This window comes from Syngnathoides biaculeatus, chromosome 11 (assembly GCF_019802595.1).
Source record: "Syngnathoides biaculeatus isolate LvHL_M chromosome 11, ASM1980259v1, whole genome shotgun sequence".
NCBI lineage: Eukaryota > Metazoa > Chordata > Actinopteri > Syngnathiformes > Syngnathidae > Syngnathoides > Syngnathoides biaculeatus.
This window is the reverse complement of record NC_084650.1, coordinates 18,914,197-18,934,630: the sequence shown is the minus strand read 5'-3', so window position 1 is coordinate 18,934,630 and position 20,434 is coordinate 18,914,197. Positions and strand designations below refer to the sequence as shown.

The window sequence follows — 20,434 nt, the reverse complement described above, 5'->3', positions numbered from 1 at the left end:
TTAAAGGCCATCTTTTGCTGAGTATTGAGTATTTGCTCATTTGGAAAAACAATACATTATCTTGTTCAAGGCGGCACGGTGGGTCAGCTGGAAAGCATTGGCCTCACAGTTCTGAGGTCCCAGCTTCAATCCTGGACCCGCCTGTGTGGAGTTTGCATGATCTCCCCGTGCCTGCGTGTTTTTTCCCGTTTCCTCCCATATCCCAAAAGCATGCGACATTAATTGGACACACTAAATTGTCCCTCGGTGTGATTGTGAGTGCGACTGTTGTCTGTCTCCATGTGCGCTGAGATTGGCTGACAACCAGTTCAGGGTGTACCCTGCTTCCTGCCCGTTGACAGCTGGGATAGGCTCCAGCACTCCCGCAACCCTCGTAAGGATAAGTGGCTAAGAAGATAGATGGATGGATGGATGGATGGATGGATGGATGGATGGATGCTATGTTTTAAATGGTCTAAGTGTCCAACCTTTTTTCTGCCAAGTTTTGAATCAGAAAGTTCTCCTAGCACAACACCAGATAAAAATATTACAAAATGTATGCAGCTATACAGTATATTGAAAGAATGATGTTTTTTGTCTCAATATTCCCACAAATTGTCTTGCTCTGTATGAAACCTCAACCTATTCATGTGAACCCAAAACTATGAATGACAACTGATAGACACATTTTACTATACTGTATGTACAATAATATGTATTTGTCCTGCTTATCACTATTTGTCACTAGCATAGATAGATGAACAAAGATACCTGCTTTTAGAGAATAAATAATTATTTTCAGACCTATTTAATGAAATTTGATCATTTTCATCTCATGGCACCTTAGTGTGCCATTGCACCCAGCTAGTCTAACTTAAAGCAGAAGGTGCCAAGCAATAACTGAAGCTTCAGTGGCCCAATGGCATACCACCGTGCCAGTAGTGCTCCTTTCATAGTACCAAAATAAAAACGCTATCAAACTGAAATTACGACTCCTGTCATTCACCGTCTGATGTCTGTTAAACCGATGTTCTGTGAGAATCAGCAATGATCAAATGAAGCAGTCAAACATTAATGAATAATTTGAGTAAAAACCCATCTGATATTTTTTCATCTCACATATTTGACACATCAAATACTTTTATTATGCCTTTTCCCATTAAATTGCTTTCAATTAAAAGCAGTTTCTTTTTTACTGATTTGAATGTTAAATGACTAGATAAATCAAATCAAAAGACAAAATCAGCATCAGCTTAGTTTCTGCTTATGAACGAAAGAATCATTGGGCATTTGAAAGTCATTAAAGTCAGTACAGTTTTATTTTGTAGAGACTTACAGATTTTTAAATCGACAGCGACACATAAAAAGCAAAATTGAAAAAAATTACAAGGCGTCAGTACAGGAAGTTAGAGCTTTGTGACAAATGAGAAATGATCTGGGTCTTTGATTATTTTTTTAATGATTATGAACCACTGATATGAACTGATTAATTTTCTTTCCTTTTCTTCCTCTTTCTTTGACTGTAGATATGTATCGTTTGGAGTTGGCTGGTGGTCTGGGTGTCATATTGCTGCTGCTAGGAGTCCTAACGGCGCTTTATAAATGTTACAACCTGGAAATTATGTTGTGCTACAGGAGACATTTTGGCAGTGATGAAACCGAAGATGGTAAATCTTCTTATGTCGCTCTGTTTTTGTGTTTTGACTGGCTGCTTCTGTAAGAATCTGTGGCAATATGAACTCAAGCGATTCCTGCTCAAGGAGCTTGGATTTCCTTCCCACTGAGAGTTGATGTAAATGTGAGTGTATCCCGTGTTAGGTTCGGTGACCAACTCAGGGTATAGTTTCACCGAAAGTGAACTGGGATAGTCTCTAGAACAGGATCTGCAATAGAGAAAATGAACGTTAACCAGCCGTGAGCAGCAGCCATCGGACCCAACTAAGAAGACAAATGCAGGAGAGGGACTATTTTGATTAAAACATGCAGGGGAAATTATAGGTACCCCTCTGTAAGGAAAGGAAAGCTTAAAATGGTAAATGAAATAAGTTTTAAAAAGTGACAAGTGTTGAATTTGTAAAAAGTCTTACAGAAACCACAGAGATTCTGGGAGAATGTCCTTTGTACAGATTTGACAAAACCATAGCTTTTAATAAGTAAAATTAGCTCTATGTTTAACAGATGCAAAGACAAACAAATACAAAGGAGAACACCGCACCAACTATGCAATACAGAGGGGTCTGTTTTCTCTTGTGAGGCTGTTTTGCAGCATCCAACCAAGGTGTCTTGAATATGTGCTGGGTACATTGACATATCAATACTATCATAGCATTCTGGAGTGAAATGTGCTGCCCATTGTCACTAAACTATTATACCTTTGACAAGAGCTGTTCTTAATCATATTCAATATCTGTGGAAGTCGTTGAAACGTTTTGGCTGGAGAAGGAACCATCCAATCCTGAAATACCTTGAACAGTTTTCTGATGATGGGTGGGACACAGTGCCTGTTGACAGGTACATGAGTCTTATTGAGTTACAAAAATTGTGATTGCATTGATGACCTTAAAAGGTCTCGAGGTCACCATTTTTGGTTTTTTTTTTTTTAATTCTCTTCAAAGCAGTTCCTGTTTTTCAATTACTCCCAAGGAGGATTTGTGACATTTAATACTTAAACCGTACAGTAACATGCAATAGAAGCCATGCAATACTGAAATGATTTTATAAACATCTATCAATTTTCTACCACTTATTGTGTACAGGGTCACAGGTGGGTTCAAGATGTCCCAGTGACATCCTCTCAACTTTGAGGAAGATATAATCCAAGTTTTTCCAAACAAAACTACTATATTACTATTATTACTAAAATTCCATCATCACTCAATCAGGCATAGGTGTATGATCCTCGTCTGGGTCAGGGTAAAAGATCAAAGTTCGTTAAAGAACAACTGCAAAAATAAAAAGGATCAACTTTCAATTATCTGGCAAATCGTGAAATACTTCTCATGTACTGCAGTTCACAGCCCTGCTACCGCTGCCTTCTTGAAGGTTCACAATGCTTGTATAATTGCTGGTATGAAACTCTTATTCATTTCTTTTTCCTGTGTGTCTGATTAGATAATAAGGAGTATGACGCCTATCTCTCATATACCAAAGTGGATCTGGACTCTTTGGGCAGGTAACCAAACATGCTGTATTCCACAATATTTTCTTATAGTTGCCTAGGTTCACGTTTCTGAACTCATCACAGTACAGAATCTGCTCCTATTCACTGTGGTGTGATTTTGAATTGAAACAGCCCTAAACTCAGCTGGTACTATGATTTTAAAATTCCGCTCATGTACCACGTCATATTTCCAGCGCTTGCATTTTTTTCGCTTTAATCATCTGTTGTTCCGGATTTTTCCATTAATAGTATTTTTGTTGCTTTCGACTGCAGAACTAACAGCGATGAGGAAACTTTTGCTTTGGAGATCTTGCCTGATGTCTTGGAGAAACACTACGGATACAAGCTGTTTCTACCAGACAGAGATCTCATTCCGAGCAGTAGTAAGTATCCATCATTCATAACGGTCATCTTGCTATTGAGCCAGCCTTTCTCTCTTTCGCTCTTTCTGTCTCTTTTGCTATTTCTTTCTCTCTCTCACACACACACACACACAGTCTCCCCAAGCATCCATAGTCCATCACTATGACTAAATAAATAAGAATGTATGTCTAAATACACATTAACTCAATGCGTATTGAAACATACTATATGCATGTATATATGTCTATTGTCACAGTTGTATATCATGTAAACCCATTGGATCATTATTCAAACTTCCCCATCCAGCCACCCACTCACACAGTGTATGGCTACACACACACCATTTGTCATCATTTCTGGGGTTATGTGCCATTTTTCAGTCCAACTCAAGGGGGAAATTCGACTGTTATTGCGCTATCTGTCAATGCTCTGGCCTCACTCGCACAAAAACACTACGACAGATACAAGGGCTGGGGGTGCCGCAGTCTTTTTAGGATACTGAAACAGTTTGGCTCCAAATGATTTCTTTCTGCGTGCAGTCGGGATTATCATTCTTGTATTCAGGTTTTCCATCTTACACATGTGGATAGTTTTCTGTATCATCTGCCAAACTCTCCTTACCCGCAACTAAGTTTCCATACTGACAGTTTGAGGACAGATCTTGCAAAGAAAAAACAAACAAGTTGCAAAAAAAGTTCTCAAACAGTCTGAATATCCCAGTATCCACACAGACTGTTAAATCGTGAAAATATTGATCACAAACCACTTTTGTGATTTTTTTTTATGGGACAGGGGAATAGTTCAGGTCCTCAGGTCCTGAGAGCCTGTAATTCCCTGGATCTTAAAGGTCTCAGTGGTTGACACAATACTATTGGACAGCATTAGGGCAGCTGTGGTGAAGGATATCTCCTGAAATCAACGATCATCACCACAGTCTTTAGTGGGTTCAGCTCCAGGTTGTGTCAGGCGCATTAAAGCTCCAGCCTCTCCACTTGCTGTCTATACACAGACTCATCACCATTTTTGATCATCATGAGGCTGATGACTGTGGTCTCATCTCCAAACTTCAAGAGTTTTACAACCCAATGCGTCGAGGTGCAGTAGTTTGTGTAGAGAGAGAAGAGCATTGGGGAGAGGACACAACCTTGGGGTTCCCCACAGCTGATGGTGTATGTGGATGAAGTGGTGTGCCCCAGCCTCACTTGCTGTGTCCTGCCCATTAGGAAGCTGTAAATCCACTGGCAGATGGCAGGCAAGGCGTCAAGATGGAGAAGGTTGGAGGAGAGGAGTTCAGGGATGATGGTTGAGTGCCTCTAAACTAACAAAAAGCACAAAAAAAGAGTCTAGTTAACAAAAACGAATGAATGGACAAAATATGCGATATCAGGTTTCAAAGTAGTGTAGACAGCGTGTGTGTGTGTCCCTCCCCCACCCCAGTTAAATGGTCTAGAACCATCACTGGCCTGAGTGCTGCAAACAATATTCAATAAGTAGTTGGGGGGGGGTATAATGTGTTGGAAAAATGAAATGACTTGTTTAAAAATATAAAAATAGAAATGGAGAAAAGGAAAGCATGAAATAAAAAGCAAGCAAACCTAATTTTACTAATGTTCACTGTTATTTGTGCCAATTAATTATTGAGTGTGAAATTGCAGTGGGTTTGCTGGAAATGTTATTATTTGAGCAATTCATGCAAATCTTCTTTTAATGAACAGCTTCAGGGGCCTACTTTTGGGAAAATCAATCAGGGATGTTACAAACATTAAATGTTGCTTTTTTTCTGTGTCCAGGTATGTTAATGAAGGACTCTGACACTCTTCTGTCAAAATAGGAATTATAGGACACTAAACGTCCACTTGTTTCACTCTGGTTGGGATCACTTGAAGTCACAGTTTTGGGTGGTCGAGGAGGGGAGAGTTCTTTTATATTGTAGATGAACCACTGATCTTTTTGTTCCTCTGTTCTGGAATCCAGAGCTACTAGTGGCTTAGAGTATAAAAACAAAAGCATCACCGTTTAAACCTGTCTTGTAACTAATTTAAAACCCTCCTTGGAAACCTTAACCCTATTTAGACAACATAACCCTACTTTGAAACCCAGTTTTCAAAGCCCAGTATGGTTTCCAAGTCGGGTTCAGGTTTCCAAACAAGGTTCCAACGTAGGGTTTTATGATAATATTTATAAAGTAGTGATGAGATTTGAAAGTAGGCTTTTAAAGGGTTATTCCGCCACTCCCAAAAAGGCATGTCCATCCGGGGAGCTATATTAAATACTTCACCGCACTCGGTTCACAGCTGAGTTAAATATATCACAAACCCTCACAAACTCATTTGAGATCACTGATCTACAGTAGTTTATGGCTATATTTCAAACAGCTAGTATGAATTGCATCTAGTTTGTAATGTAACAAATATAGTACGCAAAACTTGACATGGAAATTCATTTTCAATTGTGTTTGTATGCACAAGGCCCATTTTTTCTGAAAACATATGCCACTCATAATTGAACACTTCTTTCTCTCTCTCTCTGCTTCTCTCTCTCTCAGCATACATCGAGGACCTCGCTCGTAGTGTGCTACAGAGCAGACGTTTGATCATTGTTTTGACACCAGAGTTTGTGGCCAAGAGAGGCTGGAGCATCTTTCAGATAGAAACACGGCTCCACTCCATGCTGGTGACAGGGGAAATCAAGGTAAACCAACAGTACATCCATTTTTGACTTCTCAGGGTATCATTGTATATAGTGGAACCTCCAAGATATACAGTCTGACCCAGAGTGTTCTACAGTGAAGGGGTATAATTTTTCATCGTAGGTGCATGTCCACTGTGGGAGGGATAATCTAAAAAGAAAAATCAAAAAATCACAATGCGAGATTTTTTTAACGATTCACTTGTGTGATACAGCTGCAAATAAGTATTTGAACACTTGTCTATCAGCTAGAATTTTGACCCTCAAAGACCTGTTACACCGCCTTTAAAAGTCCACTTCCTGTGTGAGGTCGTTAGCTGTATAAAGACACCTGTCCCCACCCCATACAGTTAGACTCAAACTTGTAACATGGCCAAGACCGAAGAGCTGTCCAAAGACAGTAAATTGTACATTTCCACACAACTGGAAAGGGCTACGAAGAAATTGCCAAACCCAAAAGATAATTTTTGGAGGGAGCTGAAACTACGTGTTTCTCAGCGAAAGCCCAGAAACCTGTCTGATCTCGAGAAGATCTGTGGAGAGGAGTAGGCCAAAATCCCTCCTGCAGTCTGTGCAAACCTGGTGAACAACTACAGGAAATGTTTGACCTCTGGATTTGCAAACAAAGGCTACTGTACCAAATATTAACATTGGTTTTCTCAGGTGTTCAAATACTCATTTGCAGCTGTATCACACAAATAAATCATTTAAAAAAATCATACATTGTGATTTCTGGATTTTTATTTTTAGATTATCTCTCTCACAGTGGACATGCACCTTACAATGAACATTTCAGACCCTTCCATGATATCTAAGTGGAAGAACTTGCAATATAACAGATTGTTCAAATATTTATTTTCTTCACCTTACTTGTGTGTCTTTAGGTAATCATGATAGAATGTGCAGATCTGAAGACTGTGATCAACTATCAAGACGTGGAAGCACTTAAACATACAATCAAGGTATTCAGAGAATGGTGAACACAGTGAATGATTTGTCATACAAAACTATAAAAGATTCACCAATCTCCATATCGCTCTTCAGGTTTTATCTATCATCAAATGGAGGGGTCCAAAGAGCAATGACCTGTCATCGAAGTTTTGGAAACAGGTGGTCTATGAGATGCCTGCTAAACGAAGAGAGACTTTGTCCAGACGTCAGGTAAAGGATCGGTCAAATGTCTCTAAAAGAATTGTCAAAGCTATTTTAGCAACAAAAATGTGTTTTAACCAGTGTGGGTAAGGTTCATTTTCTATACCAACTACTTCAAAAACAGGACTGTACTCCTTAAAGGTAAAGTGTCATCCCGAGACATATTCTAAAATAGGTATTGTAATGAAAAATACATATAACATTATTCACTTCAATGTCTATACGAAAAAATAAATGTGAACCATGCACGAAGTTGTGGAAGTGTCATTCGACGACATCCAAGTGGTCGCCATATTGGCTGCATCCCACGTCCGTGACGTCACTCGGACATTTGCCATTGAAAACACGCGGTGGACCCTACTATGGGAGATGAACACGCCCCCTCTGACATTTCGAAGAAGAGAACGTCACACAACCGAGGGAAGTTACTGGGGCAATATTACCCTATTGTTTCAAGCCATATTCAGATGATATGCGATCACAGCCAAACTGCCTCCCCGTCCAAACCACTTCCGCGGTGGAGATGAGCCATCGCGGCTCGTCGTAGCCGGCTGGTGTGGCTCATTTTCGGCGCCAAGGTGGCTTATCACAGACCCGAGCTGGGCTGCTTTAGGGTGTTGTTCATAGCCGCCGCGTCTGCAATGAACAACACCGTCAAGCCGGGACGCTTTACAGCGTTGTCGTCGCACGCGGCTGAGTTCGCCATTGTCGCCAGCGTTCTTTAGAGCCGCCGCCATCTGCAAGCCCAGAGGCTGTGCGAGGCGATGCAGCAGCCTTCGCTGCGAGCCCGACACCGTCCGACGTACACATCGCCACGTTTAGCACGCCTGTCATACGTACGCGGATCTTTTGTTACGTTATGAGAGACGGATTACGTGGTCCGCCTCAAACTATTATTTTTTTTAGTAGCTGTATACACACCTGCATGTCATTTGGAACCCACGAAGCTCTCGTCCATTGCACCCGTGCAATCCATGTTTCACGACGAACCGGGTCTCTTGCGAACTTATGAAGGGTAAATCCATCCTCCCAAGTGTTCAAGCAATGTTCAGCAATGCAACGACCCGGCATTTTGGCTAACAGGAAGGAACAACGAGCTACCTTGCCGGAGGTAAAACTAAGAAACAAACGAGTCCACTTGAGGGCGGTCCCGCCACGTACGTCACTTCCTGCTTCTTCTCGAAAACAAATCCCTCGGGAGGATTGTCATGGCGGGAATTACAAAAAGCTGTTTACGTAAAAATCATGTGTTGTGGTGAAAAAAACGCATGGGTCCATGTCGGCTCCTGTTTTTTCATTAACAACATACTAAAAATCATGCATTTCATGACAGTGGCCCTTTAGTGTGTAACCACAAACAGTCTTGGGTAGAAAAATAGGTATCACCCTTTGAACTACGTGGTACTCTGCAACTAATCTCGCTCCATCATGTGAGTACTCTCAAGGGATTTTTATATCCATCTAAGCCTGGAAAGCCTGGAAATCAGCGACCCACCTGTGACTTAGTTGAGAGCACTTCACCCGCTTTCCTTACCACAGAAGGAATCCTCGCAGTGTGTCACTGGGTTTACGGTTCAATACTTCGAACGAAAAGTGGCATCCTAATGGGGGAAAAAACAAAACTAACCCAGCTTTCCAAATCCGTTAACAGACACCAGAATGAGCACATTTCTGATCACATTCATTGGGCAGAAATACACCGTGTTCAATTCATGTTTGTCCAAAATATGAAGCAGTTTATGACCTTTCATTTATTGATAAACATATAGTAGTGATATAATTAAACAGAATGTGAAAGATTAAACACTTTTTCCATCATGACTTCATTTTGGGAGTTCATTGTGCGGCATCTTCTGGTGTGTACACCTTTGCCACCAGGAGGCAGTATATATACGCAAAGAGGGGAGTCACAAGGCCGCATGTTGTCTCAACTGGAATGCGTTGGCGTCACAGTTCTGAGGTCCCGGGTTCAATCCCGGACCCATCTGTGTGGAATTTGTTCTCCCCGTGCCTGTGTGGGTTTTCTCCAGGCTCTCTGGTTTCCTCCCACATCTTAAAATCATGCAACATTAATTCTTCTTCTTTTCCTTTCGGCTTGTCCTGTTAGGGGTCGCCACAGCGTCTGCCCCATCCGACTTACGCATGCAGTACCACAGTTCCTCTCTTGGTGCTCTGTCATAGGCTTTCTCGAGATCCACAAAAACATGCAACATTAATTGGACACTCTAAATTGCCCCTAGGTGTGATTGTGAGTGTGGTTCATTGTCTTGATGTGCCCTGCGATTGGGTGGGAACCAGATCAGGGTGTACCCCACGTCCTACCCATTGACGGCTGGGATAGGCTCCAGCCCTCCCCGCAACCCTCGTGAGGATAAGCGGTTAAGAAAATGGATGGATGGATGTTAGTCACAACTACTCAGTAAGCTGCATTGAAATTGATAGTTTAGGTAAAACAATATATTCCTGTGAGTGTAGTTCTATTGTCTGTCTGGATGTGGTGCTGCACTGTTTGTGTTGAAATATCTGTTGCCTGAAGGTTTAAAACACCACAACATTGATACTAGTTTTGTTGCTGCATTTATTGTATTTTACAATATGTGTTAGCATTAAGCTAGCAGACCTCTGTAAAACACAGTAATGTGGTTTAGTTAAATACAAAATGTTGTTTTATATTTGTTTTTACAGTAAATTTTACCTGGGAGTCTCAATAGCCTCTGCTTCTAGTTCGTTAGTTAGTAGTTAGTTCGAGTTACTTCCCAACAGTGCCAATATGCAGATTGTGGTAATGTCTGGGTTAGAGGTCAAGCAAAAAAAAAAAAAAAAATTCCCAAGCGGCGGCTCATAAAATCTCAGAAGTCTTAAGTCGAGGTAGTTGTTAATTAAACTGAGAGTATAATTGTCTTAGAAGGACTGGAATACTGCCTTATATGCATATTTTACTGCACCCACATTTTCATGAACACATTCTGCGTGATGCCCGCTGTTAAAAAATTAAGTATAAAAGGACTGAAATTAATAGGAAATTATTGATTTTGTTTGCTCATTTGTTCCCAATCAGGTTGGAAAGAAAAAAAAACAGACTGTCCATAAAATGCTCGCTAACCATTGGTATGAATTACACCGAGAAAATTGTCATTCTTCTAATGAGAAAAATGTTTCCTGCTCCTTCGTGGAGAGGCCTGACAATTAAAAACACGGAATCCACATTTTAGGAATGACAAACTATTGTCATTGCAATGTCTATAAACTATGAGCATTGCAGATTATGCTTGTCCTCTTTGTTTGAAAGCATGTACACAAAAAAAAGTGACAGACCTATATGTTCCTCAAAAGGTGCATGATGTTATAAAATGTATAAGATTATGTAAATGACCGTATTTTTCGACTCCATCAACACCGGTGCCATATAAAACATCCTCAAACTTTAGGCCCTTGTGAACATGGGGGGAAAAAAACTTGTTCATTCATCCATATGGAGTCTGCTTTCACAATGTAAGTCCAAGAAGAAGGGCCTTTTCGGTTTATGGGCCAATAAGCACCCATAACTGAAGCTTTCATAAGAATACTGAACATTCATCTTGCTCAGTGACTCATTCTAGACTGAACAGCAATAAGGCGGGTTTGACCGATCACCTTTTCTCAATAATTTCATACTCTTGACATTTTTGGAATCAAACACTAACCCAGTCATGCCCAACGAGCGCCAGGTTTGCCTGATTTAAAATCCTAAAGGCCACCAAAATCTTAAATTGAAACTCTGAGGCTAGGATCAATCATTTTCCAAAAAATGTTCCATAAATATCTGCAAAGCATACTTTCATATTGTGAAAACCGTCATCACAGACGCCACATTATCTTCCCAAATGTTAACATTACCTATTAATTTGTCATACATTGTCTATGTTTACATGTAAAAAAAAAACTGATTGTACTTGTTTGAGACATGGCATATGGTGCATTCAGTGACACTCGGAAATTTGTTCCATAGCATGTTAAAAATAAGGGAGTAGTTGAGTAGTGCAATAGTACGTTTAAAATAGTTATTGTCATGAACCAACGGTGCGGGGGCTGACCCGGATGCAGGGCTTCAAGGCAGAGGCATAATGTTCAATGTGTTTTATTCCGGAAACTGGGTCATGCACAGTGTAGCAGTCTGACAAAGCAGAGGGACAGAAACGCTAGGCAGGATCCAAAAGACATCCAGCGAGGTCCGATGACTATTGGGCAAACTAACAACTCAACAGGACAGGATCAAACAAAAGGGCACAGAATCACTGTGACTAGGGTTACTCTAACTTACACGTAGAAACGGAGAGTCCCACAGGCAGTGAATGCAACTCACTAACACAAGGCAACGAACTGGCAAATGCCAGTGACAAAAACTCCAACTTAAATGCCTGTCTAACTACAATCCGAATGTGAAACAGATGTGACTGGTGACAGGTGGCCAAGCCTTGCACATGACACTTATCGTTTTAACTGGTGCAAAATTGTGTTTGTATGCATCAGTGAGGGGCAGCAGGGGTACAGTTCAGTGGTGCCTCGTTTCCTTGCTGTGTTACGGCGCCTCCGGTTCTGCTGAAACTTGTAACATTTATGGCTGCTAACCATGACTCACTTGTGGATAAGCAGCTCACGTGGAGACTTAAACGTAATACTTTTTTTTCAAGATTCAGTTTTAAGGATGACAGACTCTACACTGGCTTACACAGACTCATGCGTAGGTTAAAATAAAAAATAAAAATTAAAAGGGGCACCGACGGCACGGTGGATCACCTAGTAAAGCGTTGGCCTCATAATTCTGAGGTCCCAGGTTCAATCCCAGACCTGCCTGTGTGGATTTTGCATATTCTCCCCGTACCTGCGTGGGTTTCCTCCGGGTTCTCCGTTTCCTTGCACATCCCAAAATCATGGAACATTAATTGGACACTCTAAATTGCCCCTAGGTGTGATTGTGAGTGCAGCTGTTTGTCTCCATGTGCCCTGCGATTGGCTGGCAGGCAGTTCAGGGTGTACCCCGCCTCCTGCCCGTTGACAGCTGGGATAGGCTCCAGCACTCCCTGTGACCCTCGTGAGGATAAACGGCAAAGAAAATGGATGGATGGATGGAAAGGGCCACCTTGGGCCTCAAGGGCAAAAGGACAGAGCTTAAGCTGATTCAAGTTTTTAAAAACCCATTACACAGTTGCATGAGCCATCATGTTGAATTTTGTCTTTTTTAATATTTATTAAAATATTTCTGTGGTAACAGGTGATGGACTCGGGTGAGCAGGGTCTCTTCGGAGACCTACAGACATCAGTTTCCACCATTGCCATGACAACCACCTCAGCATCCCTGGTGCCTCCAACCGAGAATCGGCACGGACATCATCAGGTCAGTCGTTACCGTGAAGCCACGTCCAACTTAAGCTATCATCTATGCTTCGGTCTCGTCAAACTATTTTTGTCATTGTTTTCCCTTACTGAGAAATGTCTCTCTGCAGCAAAATAACGTGTGACCATTTATAAGTTATTTGAAAACCCTAAACGCAGGGCCTGACAAAACCACCTTGTCAAAATGTTCATTTTATTGCCAGTTCGAGTCCTGCTGCATGACAAAAGTTAAAAGAACGTTCTGATTTTCCTCCGGCAGGTTTCCTTGGCAACAGAGATCCCCGACTACAACCAGATGACCTTGCCTCTCGGAGGGGGTCACATGGCAACAGCAGCCCAAATGAGGCATTTCTGCCGTAGCTATGAGTTTCACCTTCCCCCGCAGCCTCCTGCTCTGTCGCCTCCTCTCCCACCTCCACCCACCATGCAGTTCTCCACTCTCGGCCCTGGGGGGCGCCACGTCTACTGCAACATCCCCATGACACTTCTGAACGGACAGGTGGGGGAAAGGCACTTCCTCTGATGCGTGTCAGTTGGTAGTTAGCGCTCCCATCCTATTTATTAACCCCAATGCTTTTGTTTGTTTACATGTCCCAAGATTTAAAAGCTATTTCAACTAAAACCCCTTTTTTCTCCCTAGGGGTTCAGGGAAGTTGACTGGGGAAGAAGAGGTCGGTTCAGATAAAATGTAGAAAAAAAAAAAAATCATCCACCTTTGTGTTTTTGTGTACTTTTTATGAATTTGGGTGTAGATGTTTTCTATGTAATGCCGTTATCACATACATTGTGGTCCAAATGCATTTGGAAAAAGGACAAGGAGTATTTATGATTTTTCCTTTATGCACCACCAAAATGGATTCAAAACAAGGAAATTAAGATGTGATTGAAATGCAGACATCCATCTTAAGCGTAAGTTTTCACGAGCATATTTTCTATCATGTATTTCTTCACCAAGCAAAATAGTTTTGCTGTCATCCATGAAAGGCTTTCATCGCTAACTTCTGAATAAACAACTCAGTAGTTTGAGCAACATAATATTTAAAATTTTCAAGCGAGTGATGAGATCTTGGTAGCAAAGCTTGCTCGCTTGCCGAAGACAAAACTCACACAAGCAGCCGTCAATGGTGGCTGAAGTGAAAGAAACGGGAAAATTTGGGTGATATTTCTAACTTTCTCGTCACATCCGACCCTGCTTCTCAATTTACTTTACAACAATTTACAATTTATCACTACACAAATTTCTTGGGTGTTCCCTCATTGATACTCTGGTCTTATAGATGCTTATAATTTACATAACCAGTCCCAGTACACTTCATTGTGTACGACCCCTGTCCTGCATGCTTCCCCTTCTGTCCTGTCCAGTCCTGTCCTATATTGCTGTCCTGTCCTTCCTTCACAGGGTGTAGCACGACTGCCCCATACAACACTCGATTCTAATGTCATTCTACTAGGTATGTAATGTTTTACTTTCCTCATCTTGTTTACAGCTGATGTCTTCTGTTTCGTTGTCTTCTTTTCCTCTCATATTTAGTTTCACTCTCATCTTTGTTTATTTTACACTCCTTTCAAACTGTTGCTGTTCGTCACAATGACTGTAATTCTCAATTAATATCCATCAGAATACAAAGAAACCACAGTGGCATCTTGCGTCCGCTGTGATACAACAAACCTCTTCCGCATAAAAAGGATACAGATCTTTTTTTTTGCTTGACCTAATGACTGAACAGGACAAAAAAAATAATGACAACTAAAGAGAACCACAGTGTGTTTATTTTGATGGAAGAATGACAGGGGGGGTAGTAACTGTCTCCTTGAAATGACAAATAAATGCCATATATAAGACATCTTGAATTAAAGGTGGAAGTTTAAACTGCGGTTTGTTTTATTTCAAATCCATTGTGGTGATGTTTCAAGGCAAAAATATGCTAAAGAGTAGGTGACAGGATACACCCTTTGCATTGGACTCATGACATGACACAGCACCAATTTTCTTCTTTAAGGATGCACAGTAGATTATGCCAAAATTAAATTTTGAAAGTGATGACCGCTTAGCTCCATGTTATATGTTGTGTGTCTCCCAGGTTTCCCAGAGCAGCACACTTGGAAAGAAGCCCGATCTTCACCTGAACAGCACCTTTGTCCCACTCACCAGCAGAGAACTAAGCTCTGATATCTGGTAGAAACATTGCTCTGCTGATACTGGATTACAGACTACTGGTTTACAAAGAAATTCTCACTGACTTAGGACAACGGTTTTTGGTCCTTGTACAGACGTGGGTTGGAGTTTCTGAATCCCACGTTGGGAACAAAAACTGCCTAAATACTCCAAAACCCGTGGACTGGACAATATTTGGACTGCTTATAGACCGATACAGATCGTTAAATGGATTGTATATTTGTACTGAACCTCCCACTGAATTCCAGACGGACATAAAAAGCCGAGTAGGATCTAAAAGGACATTTATGCTTGCAATACAAGTAGATTTGCCACTGAAGATTTGCAGCCTGATCAGAAGCATGGATGTGTTGGATTTATTGATGTTTTCAACTGGAAATGTTTTTGAGAAAGGTCCACAATCTTAAAGCACGACAGTATTTTGTTATCCACTGGCCATGGGGGGTGTATTAGGGCCATGCTGAGAAACAAAGTCATAGGAAGAATTCCCACACTCATATATATACATGTAATACTACTACTAAATTGGAAGAAACTATATTATGTCCCTTTTCCCATCATATTTTCACATTTTGACTTTAGTCTCATTTTCTTTTTTTTAGTGAAGAGCTAGTACAGTACTAGTGTTGGACCTTGGGAAAAAATGTTGATGTCGACATTGGATGTTTTGTTTGGTTTTTATTTTTTTTTAAATACCTTAACAACACAGAATATTTTGTTGTCCTTAGAAAACGGTCTGGTCATAAAATGACCTCAAACAATAATCTTGGGGGACTATTTATTCCTAACAATAGGTTAATGGCTACTAGACACGAAGGTTGTGGACTTCTACAAAAGATTTCCATTGATTAAATTAACAAGAAAATGACGGCAACAACTGTAAAGCCTGTCCACGTGATGCACTTGTATGTAAACGACATCCAGATTCCGTATTTATTTGTTGAGGGAAGACGTTAGCAATGGAAATGAGAAGCTACTTCAGTGTTCAGCTGGTTGAACTGGTGAAGAGCTGAACTGGAAAACCTTTACCCTGAATCTGCAGGCCTAAACGATGTGGCTTTCTCTATTTGCATGATCACCCATTTCGACATTTTAAAAAAATGTTTAAAAAAAAAAGTAGACTAAATGATGCAATCATTTCCCGCAGCCTCTTTTAACAAGGGGGTGGTCTTCATTGGATGGGATCACGGAGAGAAAAAAAAATGGTTTTCCTAAATGTTCTGATTTTGTATTTCTTTTGTTTGGCTTTGTTGACAGTTTTATGCCTCTTTAACTTTGAGGAGCGTTACCTGGCTTAGTTTTAAATGTTGGTTTGTTACAATATTCTGTAAAGCATCAATAATGTGCGCATTTATCTATACAGGAATGATTTCTTCCCTACGGTTTCTGTTTCGTGTCATTTTGTTCCTCTTTAATGATGGGCTACTAACAGTCAACAGGGAGCAACAGAGTTCTTCTTCTTCACGAGCTTTAACAACGAAGAAAGAATTATTCTTACCATAATATTTAAGGAAAGGCGACTTGTTTTGATGATGAAAAAGTCATTGTCATTACAGTAAAAGAACTAATGAATTCTGGATATTTGAGAAGATTAATTATCACTTTGTTGTATCCAATTGCAGTATAACGTCAAGTGATGGTTTTGTGTGTGCTGTTTGTAAAACTGCTTAAACCAAAAATAACAGCAACATTGTCACATTTACAGTCGTGTTCAAAACAATAGCAGTTCAATGTGGCTAATTAGAATAATCCACCTTTTGGCTATATTTTTTAATGCCACAGGTCTAATTTACCAGTAGAGTCTCAGAAAACCAACTAGACCCAGCATTCATGATATACTTACTTCACACTAGTCTTAAGGCTGTACAATTGGGCAATTTATTGAAATTGGTAAGTTAAAAAAAATAGCAGTCTGACGTTTAATTTACAAACTCATAACTATTTTGTACAAACTTTTTTTGTTTCTAGGATTTACAAATCTTTTAATCACTAAACTAATATTTAGTACCTTTCAGCTATTGTTCCACTCCAAAATTCCTTCACGACATTCCACAATTTCTTAATCTTGGTTTTGGTTCAGAAACAGTATTTTTGAAATCACCCCACAAGTTCTTGATTGGATTAAGGTCTGAGGATTGGGTTGGGCAATTCATGGCATTAACTCTGTTGGTTTGGAACCAAGACTTTGCATGTTTACTAGTGTGTTTGGGCTCATTATCTTGTTGAAACACCCAATTCTAGGGCATGTCCTCTTCAGCATTAGGCAACATGACCTCTTCAAGTATTTTGACATATGCAAACCGTTCCATGATCCCTGGTATGCAATAAAAAGGGCCAACACCATAGTTGGAGAAACATGTCCATATCAAGATGGTTGCACAACTATAATTCACTGTCGTCACTGTGTACTGTGGCTTCAAATCAGAGTTTGGGGGTCGTCTCACAATGTCTACAGCACATGGACCCAAAAAGAAAAAAATTACTCTTCAGTCCACAAAATGTTACTCCATTTCTCTTGAGGCCAGTTAATCTATTCTTTGGCAAATTGTAGCTTCTTCTGCACATGCCCTTTTTTTAATAGAGGGCCTTTGCTGGGGAATTCTCGTAAATACAATTGCTTCACACAGACCTCTTCTCACTGTCACAGTAGTTCCAGGTAACTGCAGACTGCCTTTGATCCTGGAGTTGATCATTGGTCTGAGCCTTTGCCATTCCGGTTATTCTGCGATCCATTTTGATGGTTGTCTTCCATTTTCTGCCACGTGTCTCTGGTTTTGCTCTCCATTTTAAGGCATGAGAGATCATTTTAGCTGATCAATCTATAATTCTTTGCACCTCTTTATTTGGTTTCCTCTCTCCAAACCAGACTTTTATTCAAAGTACGCTGTTCTGAACAATGTGTTGAGCAACCCATTTTCCTCAGGCTTTCTATTTTTTTTGAAACGCCCTTTTCAATTCATTGCCTAATTGTACAGACTTTAAAAGTGTGTATATCATGAATGCTGGGTCTTGATGGTTTATGATTTGTATATGTATAATTATATATACAGTATGTGTGTGTGTCTGTCTGTGTGTGGTGTGTGTGTGTATATATATATATATATATATATATATATATATATATATATATATATATATATATGTGTGTGTGTGTGTGTGTGTGTGTGTGTCTGTGTGGGTGTGTGTACGTTAAAATGTAAATTTAAATATACATCTTAAAACTCAATGTTAAATATTTGTCAATCTTAAATCCATATTTAAATCAACATCTTATATGTAAATGTGAATATTAAAATTAATGGTTAAATATGTATTTCAATGTTAAATATAAACCTAAATATACATTTTAAATGCTAAATCTAAATGTTTCGGCTCAAACTATATTATTTACAAACCACACTACCAAGAAACGGAAGTACCATAACACGAATTGTGTTTGTCGTATCATAACATAAATAAAATAAACCTCATACATGGAAACTGACCCTTGGAAATATATGATCACAACCTGAAATAACAAACCAGTTAAGGTTGTTTGACGAGTACTTTGAGTGTTTAGTGTCATTTTCATGAAGAAGTCGCATCGAAACTAAGGGGCTGGAGCCGGGAAGACAGAGGGGGAGGGAACCAGCCAGAGAGCCGTGCTTCGCACTGGCCTTCCTCCCTCAGAGTGCTTGCTCGCCGGCCTCGAGAGCGGACGTTCGCCCTGGAGGTCGATTTGGAGAAGCAAGTGGCAGGGGCTAGGGGATTGGAGGACAAAAGAACCGTTGCTACTCCCGTGGTTCATATTTTTTCCACCCGTGCATCTCAGCATAAAGCAGCAGCCTTTCCCGCTTCCCTCGTTGTGCTCTCGGCTTCCCGTGCTCTCTGCTTTTGTTGTCCGGCACTGAAGGTGGACGGCGGCGGATGGGAGAGTCACTGCGGCAAGATGCCGGCGGCAGTGCTAGCTCGCTGGGTATCTTTCTGCTTAAGTCAGGAGGCAGAGGTCCCTCCCAGGCAGCGAGGATTTCTGGAGAGCGAAGCAGCATCTTCCAGCTGCGCCCAGCCATAAGCAGATCTGTGGCGAATCGGCACTTCTTCATAAAAGTCAAAAGAAATGCTCAAATTAAGTTTCCAGAACTGAGTTGTTATTTCAGATAAGTGTCTGATTATGCTCAAGGGTCCATTTCCCTGTGTAATATGTTTTTTTAAACCCCCCCCCCTTTTTTTTTTTTTTTTTTTTTTCACACTACAAAGACATACTGTAGCTTTGTTTTGGTACTTCCGTTTCTTGGATGAGTGGTTTTGGGTATATGAGCGAAAAGTTTAGTTCGACCTGAATTAATATTTATAAATAAAAATTATATTTAAATATGTATTTAACAGTTAATTTTTGTATTTATATTTAAACGTAAGAATTATATTTTTTATGTTGATTTGACACCAAACCAAACTTTTAAAATGTTGTTTTAAGATATATGTTTTAATTTACATTTAAGATGTATATACTTCATATATATATATTAAATATATATTTAACATTTATATTTGTTTTACGTGTATATTTAGCATTACAGCTTAGATTTAGTCAAAACATAATACATTTAGATTTAAAATTTAGTCATAACTTTTATTATACTGTATTTTGATATAAATATAAAGTTGACTCATATTGTACTAAATGTGCAGAAAAGTGACTAGAAAACTCACTTTTTTGAACACTGTTTGAAACTACATTACACAAAATGTTGCTCTTATTTTCAGTGTAAGCCGCTTTACAAATGGCCCCCCGTAGTTTTATGATTTACGCTAATTACGTTGTATATTATTTGAATATATTGGTTGAAATAATTTAAACGAAAATAAAAGTCATATGGGTTGTTTTGTACATTGGATGATTCTTACAATTGTAATGCTTTTTCCAGCTCTCTGCATCCCGCTGACCATCAAGTCACCCTCTTCAATCCTTTTCAATTTCATATCTTCCATTTCCCCTCCTGTCGTCTTCTTTCATTCTGCGTCATCATTTGAAAAACCCAACAAAAGTGTTCCTGGTTGCAGTGGTCCCGGAGTGGGATGACTGCCTCCTCGCTTTTAAGTTCGTACTTTCCAAATTCATTTTTCTGATTACAGCTTATTAGGAAATATAATTTGTGTCAAGTGACTTTTCTTTCAATAGATGTAAACACAGCAGCGTAGCATGGCAAGAATGTACGAAGGCACGCAGAAAATTCAGCACAGCATACAGTGGGGAAAATGCATTAGAAAGAGATGTTGCAAATATATTCAGTTAATTGCAAAAGTAGAAGTCATATTTGGAGTCATTCTTTTTTTAAACCGACAGATGAGAGTCAAGGGAAATAAAAAAAGTCAATATTGTATTATCATATGCCATTTGCCTTTGAGAATCTTCCATTTTACCCCCAAATGCGGTGTGAATCAAGTAGATGTTCTGATGTTGGGAATGCATATAGGTCAAGCTCACAAATTATTATTAATATTATTATTTATTATTGGTACTTATTATTATTAAAGTTTTTATTATCATTTGCAAGCAGACAGTG

The 20,434-nt window shown here is 39.9% G+C and overlaps 1 protein-coding gene across 8 annotated transcripts in view; it reads left to right on the top strand.

Moving 5' to 3' along the window:
- Positions 1-17,945, top strand: part of il1rapl2 (interleukin 1 receptor accessory protein-like 2) — a 338,297-nt gene extending 320,352 nt beyond the window's left edge. For 7 of the 8 annotated variants that reach the window (XM_061834271.1, XM_061834272.1, XM_061834277.1 and 4 more), the window contains 10 exons: positions 1,506-1,646; positions 3,091-3,151; positions 3,413-3,522; positions 6,048-6,193; positions 7,075-7,152; positions 7,235-7,351; positions 12,594-12,716; positions 12,975-13,214; positions 13,356-13,386; positions 14,797-17,945. In XM_061834271.1, coding sequence (XP_061690255.1) covers positions 1,506-1,646; positions 3,091-3,151; positions 3,413-3,522; positions 6,048-6,193; positions 7,075-7,152; positions 7,235-7,351; positions 12,594-12,716; positions 12,975-13,214; positions 13,356-13,386; positions 14,797-14,885 — 1,136 coding nt within the window. In that variant the 3' untranslated portion in view covers positions 14,886-17,945. The remainder of the gene's footprint in view (positions 1-1,505; positions 1,647-3,090; positions 3,152-3,412; positions 3,523-6,047; positions 6,194-7,074; positions 7,153-7,234; positions 7,352-12,593; positions 12,717-12,974; positions 13,215-13,355; positions 13,387-14,796) is intronic. The other variant, XM_061834273.1, reaches the window with a different exon arrangement.
- The last annotated feature ends 2,489 nt before the right edge of the window (positions 17,946-20,434 follow it).